Source organism: Arachis duranensis, chromosome 6 (assembly GCF_000817695.3).
Source record: "Arachis duranensis cultivar V14167 chromosome 6, aradu.V14167.gnm2.J7QH, whole genome shotgun sequence".
Taxonomy (NCBI): domain Eukaryota; kingdom Viridiplantae; phylum Streptophyta; class Magnoliopsida; order Fabales; family Fabaceae; genus Arachis; species Arachis duranensis.
The window spans coordinates 101,770,553-101,779,210 of NC_029777.3; the positions used below are offsets into that span (position 1 = coordinate 101,770,553).

The 8,658-nt window shown below is 32.6% G+C and overlaps 1 protein-coding gene across 3 annotated transcripts; it reads left to right on the plus strand.

Annotated features, from left to right (window-relative positions):
* Positions 1-3,005: 3,005 nt before the first annotated feature.
* On the plus strand, positions 3,006-8,458 carry LOC107495171 (uncharacterized). 3 transcript variants are annotated; one of them, XM_016116266.3, is made up of 3 exons: positions 3,006-3,418; positions 4,949-5,892; positions 7,745-8,458. In XM_016116266.3, the coding sequence occupies exons 2-3, from the start codon at positions 4,997-4,999 to the stop codon at positions 8,199-8,201; spliced, it is 1,353 nt and encodes a 450-aa protein (XP_015971752.1). In that variant the 5' UTR covers positions 3,006-3,418; positions 4,949-4,996; the 3' UTR covers positions 8,202-8,458. The 3 variants fall into 3 exon arrangements, with proteins under 3 accessions (XP_015971752.1, XP_015971755.1, XP_052119272.1); XM_016116269.3 differs by having other exon boundaries at positions 3,012-3,418; positions 7,760-8,457; XM_052263312.1 differs by lacking the exon at positions 3,006-3,418 and adding an exon at positions 3,461-4,438.
* The last annotated feature ends 200 nt before the right edge of the window (positions 8,459-8,658 follow it).

The window sequence follows — 8,658 nt, forward strand, 5'->3', positions numbered from 1 at the left end:
CGGTTGAACCGGTCAGTTTTTAAAGGCCCGGTTCTCTCATTCACATCAAAACGGTGTCGTTTTATTTTTTAAAAAAAAACGAAAAGCGTGAAGACCCCCCAAATGCCCCTCTCCCTTCTCGCTCACTCTCAGTCTCACTCTCAACTGGCAAAATCCCTAATCTCAAAGGTGGCAGCTTTGGAGAGGAGCGGAAGAATGAGCGGAGCCCTCAAAAGCGGCGGAGGAAGGAGGCAGGAAGCAGCGGAGGAAGGAGGCAGTGGAGCTGTGTCTGAGTTGATGTGCATGGCTTCTTCTCGTTGTTTCAGTGTCTCTCTCACTCTCAGTCTCAGCCGCCGCCACTCTTCTCCTCATTGTCTCTGTGCTTGTCGTGAAGCCCGCCTCTGTCTTCGCCGTCATCGGCCGCCTCTTTCTCGTCGTCAAAATGCCTCTGTCTTTGAGCCATCTCTCTCTCTGTGTGTCGAGCACCACGCTCTGCGAAGTGCGAACGTACCCGTGCCGAATTAGGCTCCTCGCCGTCGTCGTGAGTTCTTCAATCCTCGTCGTTCCTTAACATCTTCTTTGTAGTCTTCTTTATTTTCACTGATTTTCTCTCTTTTTCACTTTAATTTTTTATTTATTTTTCTTTGTTGTGTGTGGAATGAGTCATTGATTATTTGTTAATTTTATTTATTCTGATTTATGAGTTGCTTCACTTGTTTGTTGTTAATTTTTTTAAATTATCAGTTGATAGTGCTATGATGCATTGCTTCACTACATTGTTTATGAAAATTCGTAATCTTCTCCATGTTTCTGTTAATGGAATACAGTGGTAATAGAGTATAGAGAATAAATGTTAAAAACTAGTGATCACACTGTGAAATTCTATATTCTGTAATGTATTCTTCTAATTATCCTCCTAATTTTGATATATTTTCAGATCTTGAATTTTGAATGTTGAATTGAATTTTGGTATAATTTTATAATGCTGAACAAAATTGATATAATTTTGAATTTTAAATTGCTGTAATTCTAAATTTTACTGTAATGGCTGAGATTTTTATTTTACTGTAATGGCTGAAACATGAAGTTGGGTTTTAAGGGGGCAGGGGATAGTTTGTTTTGCACATCTTAAGAAAATGTTGCTGCTGAGATTAGTCCATAGCTATTTCTAATTAGTAATTTAGCATTAATTGAGTCAGTTTTGTCTAATTAAGTAATTATTGATATTATTATTGATTATTGGTGATTGTTGATTGAATATAGATATAATATTTTATGCCATGATTTTTTTAGTTATAAATTATAATCTTTGAATTTGAATGTAGAATTTTAATGATGAGATGAGATATAGTTTAGTTAGTTGGTGGGTTATGAAATTTTAAATTTTATTATTATATGAATGATTGAAAGAATTTAGAAGAAATTATAGAATATAAAATTTCACATTGTGGAACTAAATATGATGTATTCTTAAATTTATGGTCGTAGTATATTGTATTTTTAATAATTTTATTTTATATTTAACTAAACCGGTTCGACCACGGTTGAACCATTGAACCATTAAATTAGTTACTCGATTGATTTAATGATCGGTCTGGTTCTCGCAATCTTAATATAAATATATGATAACTAATTTTAGTGATTGATTTTAGTATATAAATAATATTTTTAAAAAATTATAGTATTACCAAGAGTGCCAAATATAGGAGAGTAGAGTGCAATGGACTAAAATACCATTGCTGGCATAAGTTATCTTCATTCAATTGTCCATGATTTATGTGTGTTGTTTTACATTTTGAAAATTAATAAGTTTAAAAACATTGAGATTATTCAATTAATTTTTTATAGAAGATGATAATTGATATGATTGGAAAAGACAAGCAAAAGATTATTACTTAAGTGTATAGAGATTTAAAAGAGTCTTATATATTATATTAGTAATGATTTATCAATCACATAGTAAAATATATATGTTGTCCTAAAATTTTATGAAAAATTTTAAAATTATTCTTAAATTTTAATTTATTTTAATATTGTTTTAAGAATTTTTTATTTGTATTAAATATATTTTTAACAATTATTTTTTTAAGAAGTTTAGAATTAATTCAGTAATAATTTTATAAAAATAATTTATAATTAAATAAAATTTAAAGATATTTTTAAAATTTTTGACAAATTTTAAGATAAAAATATATTTTATTCTATTATTAATTATATGTAACGCCATGAAGTGATATATTGATTTTATTAAAACCGTTTTTTCCTAAAGTATAACAAAATATATGAAAAATACTAGACAAACAAAGTATATTTATAACTAAATTCAATTAAGTTTTTTTTTCTTCTTACGGTCTTTTTTTTTAATTGATTTTTATTGTGTCAATAAATGATTGGATCAACTTGATTGAAATTAGTTATAAAAAAATTGATCATATAATATTATTGTTTGAATTTTTTACTCTTTGTTTAAATTTAAACTAATTTTAGATTATTTATGTATTAATTAAGATTTATTTGATGCTATTGATAAATATTGACTAAATTTTTTATTTTTTAAGTAATTTTAGTTTATTTTTCAATTTAATTAAAATTTATTTGGATCTAAAAATAAATTTGATGTGTTTTTATTGATGATGATAACAAATTTACATCATATTAATATAATAAAAATAATTTTTATTGAGTTTAAATTAACTTAGTTAGATTTGCTTGTAAAAAATATTGTGTAGTTAAACTGTTTTATTAAATCTGCTGAACTTCATTAATATTAAAGTTTTTCGAAGTCTACGATATTTAAGATAAATATAAACTCTATTTAAAAATCTATCACATAATAAAGACAAAAATTTAAATCTCCTAATATTTTCGAGTGAGCTCACTTGTTGGACAACCCAAATTGGCTATCCAAAACATAAAGTTGATTAGTAGTAGTCAGCTTGAAAAAGCCGTGTAATTAATTAGAAGGTGGCGTGTCGTGTCGAAAGCATATAGCGCCACGAAATGTGGCAGTGGCACCGTTACTTAGCTATCACACCACCTTTCCCTTTCCAGTTTCCAATTTTCCAGAGCCTCGATGAAGTTATAACTTAACTCGCTCATAATTGTGGTCGTGGTGATTACACTACAAACACACCGAGACACGAAAGGGAATAAAAACAAAAAAATGTAATAGAAGATTAGAAGCTCAAGATATTTATTGCTTTTATTTTTTTGACGAGTTGTTCAAAATAGTTTGGGGGATAATTATTTCAGCATCTCCGAAGGGGACAAAATAAAGGACAATGCTTAGTGTGTGAAAGAAAGAAAAAAAAAAAGAAATTATGAAATATTATTCTCACTCTCTCAGTTCTAGTTCCAGTGTTATTAGTTCTTGAAAAACTGAAACCGTACGGATAATCTTGCAGATCCAAAGCAGATCCTTTCTTCGTAAGGAAACCAGGTCCTCTCTCTCTCTCACTCACTGTTTTTTTTTCTTTTTCTTTTTTTTTATGATCTGATTGTTATTTCTTTTTCTTGCTCTTCACGTACTGAATTATTTCTTCTCGGCATGGCAATTTCGCTATCTGAGTTCGCGAGTTAGTTTTGGTGGATTGTTGTCTGTCTAATTAGCAAGAAATCATTTGATTTTTCTTTGCATGCCAAATTTTCCTGGATGTATGTTACGATTCAGTGATTTCTTTGAAATAAGAGTCTGAATTTTAGAAATCGAAGAAAATTAGCATGATGGTGATGATGGCTATGGGACATGTTCGCAATTCAACTCCCTGATCTGTAATAAAACTAATTACTTTTGTGATGGACAAGAGGTAAAGCTCAATTTAAATCAGTTTAGTGATAGAAGAATCATGATTCGTAGATATAAAACTCAGGGACCAAATTGGAAGTTACCTCGTTCTGACAAACTAATCCTTTGTTGGAAAGCAAAAATGACATAGAATATTGTTCTTATTGGATTCTTCCTTCATGTTCCAAGAGAATGGAAAAAACCTTAATGTGCTTGGGGGAAAAATGGAGAGAAAACTTGCTTGGATAACATCTCTTTTTAATTTTTTTACTCAGAGAGCTCATCCATAAAAAATCTTCACTCAATTTTTACCACCCTAACAAACATATCCTTAGTGTTACTTAGTTGGAGAATGGGTTATTTTTTCTAGGATATTTGATTATCTTTGTGGATTAGGGTCATACTTAACATGCATTTTGATGACTTGTATGGAATGTTATATAGCTTAGAGGTTAGAGCTGTTTAATGTAGGGGGAACGGGGAAGAATGTTGGCAGCAACAAAAGAGTAGAGTCCAGCAGCAGAGTTGATGTTAACAGCAGCAGGGTTGATGTTAGCAGCAATGAAAGAGTAGAGTTCAGCAGCAGAGTTGATGTTAATAGCAATGACCTGCACACACAGAAACACGTGCAGTTAGTTAGAACTATCAAGCCAAATTAGCAAAGTTTGTTAGAAAGTTAAGCCATAGTTGTTAGAAAGTTAAGCCTTTGTCTGTGTATATATACCAGTCCCCGTAACAACTAAAAGTTGTTGAATTCATTCATAACCTCTTTTCGAAATCTTCTAGCATCTTCTATCTTTCAGTTTCTCTCTACTTCTATCTTTTTCTTCTCCTTCTTTTACCTGATTCGTTTTCTTCTTCGTAAGAAATCTGATACCTCATATGGTATCAGAGCAACAAATGTTGATTTTTGACAACAGGCAATAAAGAAAAGAGTATTTAGTTAATATAAAACCTTTTGGCCTGTTCTTTATTAAATGCGGGCAAACAAGGTCACCAATTTAGATTCGGAGCCACCTACATTTCTTTTTTTCTTCTGTATTGCTTATGGATTAGCTTGAAGAATGATACTTTGTTGGTCTTGGTCTATTTATATATGTATTTTGAGGATAACACTTTCATAAGATTAGAGTTTCTTATTGCATAGAATGATGCAACTTATTAAGTTTCTAACTGATTTAACAGATGTCCATCCATTAGAAAGTACAAAATCAGTGAACAAGATAAGAAGTAATGGCATCTGCAGAAGCTCGGGCTGCTTTTTCAGTTAAGCGTCAGTTTACTACCCAGGATTTGAGAATGCCTCCTGATTCCGCTGACCATCATCCATCTTCAATTTCAAAAGGTTTGGAATCTGATTGGTCTCCGAGTGAGTCCAATTCAAGTCAAGTGCTCCATGATCGAAATTCTGATAAGTTGCCGGATATGAAATGGTGGCTGCATGTGAAAACCAATGTGGGGGGAGAAGCGAATTATAGGTGCCAACATCAGAATTCTTGGGAATCTGAGCTTGATGCTTTGTGCTCACGGTTTGTTGATGCTGATGTCAAAAGTGGGGGAGATCAATCTGTCAAAAGCTTTGATGCTCTTTCATGTGTTGAAAGTGCTAATTCAAGTTCAGAGCAGCCTTGGAATGTCTCTCATAAATGCATGACAAAAAGCAATGATACGAAACTCCCAAAAATTGAGGCTGCTCGGAAGAATGACTTGCATTTAACACCTAAAATGATGGGGCAGGAGGACTTCTGGATTTTCGATGATCATTTTGTGGACTGCAGTGCTGATTCCTTTGTCATTGAACAATGTAAAAGGACATCGTCTGATCTGGAATCGCAATGGATGGGAGCCGAGAAAACTAGGCCTTGGTGGTGTAATGCTGGAAAAGATGAGTTGGGTTCATTGATTTCTCAGAAGTCACTAGAGGAAACTGAGAACTGTGATCTCCCTCAGCCGCAGATTAAGCATTTAAGTGATAGACCATCCCCTAAAAGCCACCGTGTTGATTTTCATAAGAGTCTTCCATCATCCTTAGATCAGAAAGCCATGATGGATTCTTCTATTGCAAATGATTATACATCTGGAATGCTGAATTCTGGCTGTTCATTTCAGGATTCAGAAAGAGCTCTCAGGTAAATGCTTTAGAAGAATGCCAGAAACTGTGTTTACTGCTCTCTCATTCTCTGTATTTTTGGCTATCATGTTGAATTTACCTAATTCTTTGTGGAGTGAATATTACATGATGGGTGCGAAGTGGAATGGAATTAAAAGAACTTTTGAATCCATTGTTTGGAACTACAATAGGAGGTTAAGAAATAAAATCTTTATTTACCCTCATTAGCCTTAAGAAGAAGGTATTATAATGCATATCAAATAAAGTGTTATGATAATATCATCATTTAAGAAAGTAATAGTCATATTTTCTTTTATTTCTAAAACTATAATATAGTGTTATGATCATGGCATATCAAATCAATTCCAAATTTTTATAAAATTTTGGTAGAGTGATCTATATAGTAAAATGTTGGAATTCAACTGTTGGATTAATGAAATTCATCGCGTATAAGAACTCTCAATGTTTGTATTATTTTGTGTACAAATAGGTATTTATCTTTATAGTAATTAGTTGAAAATCATTGAAACACCAGTCATCAGATTATAGGCGTAAAATATAGCGAGTGATTATTACTTGTCAAGTTGTCATCCATGAGACATCTTATTCAGAAAAGCATGTCCTGCTTCATGAGCAGCACCTGATGGATGCCATATTAGTGTTAGTCTCTATGCCGTTTGTTTTGTGTCTGCAGCTTTGTTGGCTTGATGGAAGCTAATTTTACCATGTGTTTAGCTTTCATTGCTCCCATCAGTCCCATGAAATATTGTTGTGTTCTATGTTCTAATTGTTACTCTATACATTATTCTTTTGCCTTTAGTATATCTATTAATCCATTTTAAACCTCAATCAACTAGCTGTCATCAAATAACATTCTTTCTCACCATTAAGCATTTGGACAGATTTCAAAACCTCTTGCATATTATTCAATAAATACTTGGTCATTCTATTTGCCTCTTGTACCTCTACAAATATCCATGTTCCAAGACTGCCTTCTTTGGTTAATGGGTCCCAATTCCATGATATGCAGCATTTTTTTTCTTTTTCTTTTGTATTTTCCTTTTGGAAGGTTCTACACCTACTTCACTTTAGGTGTACCTGAATGTGGTTATATGATAATATCACATTTTGTTTAATCTTACCAAGTTATGGCTCAGAACCATGCTGATTATTCTAAAACTAGGTTTGGTTATCCATGTTCTAAACAGTGAACTCAATGATGCTGAAACATATAAGATTAACACTATCATTATAGCTGAAAGCAGTTGATGTGTTTATTAAATGTTTTTTTTACAGCAACAAATGATGAATAACCGAGTTGAATGAAAAATAGAGGACTTGAGTAAATCAAACAAGTTGCATTTCTCTTTAACAAAGCTGAATTTTGCAGGATACTAATGTTTTAGCAATCTAAACACTTCTCTCCAACCTCATAGAGGTTACTTCAAGTAGCATTTTAGTAAGCAAGCATCTAAGTATATGGTTTCTAAAATTTCCTGATATCTACATGGTATGATCTTTGTCGTATCTCATATGAACTCATAAATGGTGAACTCATAAATCGGAGTACTTCTACAGCTGCATAGTTAATAATATATGATAACAATTGATGCTACTTATTCTTGTTTTTGCACATTTTACATGATGTTTTTCCATAAAATATAAGCATTGTGCACATTGAATTCCTAACTTATAGCTGTTTTAATAACCAGAAATTCAGGATATTGTATGCCAAACTCTTGGTTGGCACCCCTTTTCCTCCCTAAATTTAACAATATATTTTGGTTAATCGAACTGTCATGATCATGCTATGTTCAATTTACACTAAATACTCTAGCAAACAAATATTTGTTATCACATTATCAATTCAGTTTGCATATCTCCAGTTCCAGCCAGGGCAAAGATTCTGATTCATGTGACAATGATGACCGAACAATTTCCAAGGACAATCACAAGGCGGAGCTATTAAAAGCATTGTGTCATTCTCAAACGCGCGCAAGAGAGGCCGAAATGGCAGCACAACAAGCCTACATCGAGAAGGAGCACATCGTGAGCCTCTTTTTCAGACAGGCTTCGCAACTCTTTGCTTACAAGCAATGGCTCCATATGCTTCAGCTTGAGAATCTCTGCCTTCAACTCAGGAACAAGAACCAACCATTGTTGAATCTCCTCCCAGATGTTAAGAAGAGTTATCGCAGAGGTGCAAAGAGGAAAATCAGAAGATGTGGGGTTAGAAATTGTGCATTTGCTTTTGCTTTGGGATTAAGTCTTGTTGGTGCTGGTTTTTTTCTTGGTTGGACCTTAGGGTGGATGTTCCCACTAATATGAATTGCATTCTCCTGTGCTTCATAGTTCATACTAATACTAGATAGGTTCTTTTGTGCTTATAAAGATCCAAAGAAATGTATTTATGTGTGTGTGTGTGTGTATATATATGGTGGTGCTGTCTGTGATTTCCATTATATGTAAAATATTCTTTATCATTGCAGACTTAATAGTTGTATACAATACAGAGGATAGTGTACCAAAATTCTATTAGAAATGTATATTATGTGGCTTCAGATTTTAATTGGATATGTAATATGTTGCTACTTGCTACAGTTCTTTTTCTTGAATAACGTGTGTACTCATGTCTTATTTCTATTGTGGAGCTTCTTCTTGAGCTTAATAAAGTCCGATTGAATTATAAATCTAACGAAACTATTCCCCTTAGATTCTGCAGGAATTAATTACCGAGTGGAACATTTAACCTATAGTTGACTTGGTTCCTAAGTTACCTAAATAT

Bases quoted from the DNA above. Each gene is read 5' to 3' on its own strand.
- LOC107495171 (XM_016116266.3), top strand. From the start codon at position 4,997: ATGGCATCTGCAGAAGCTCGGGCTGCTTTTTCAGTTAAGCGTCAGTTT. The intron at 5,893-7,744 runs GTAAATGCTTTA...TTATCAATTCAG, and splicing joins GATTCAGAAAGAGCTCTCAG to TTTGCATATCTCCAGTTCCA.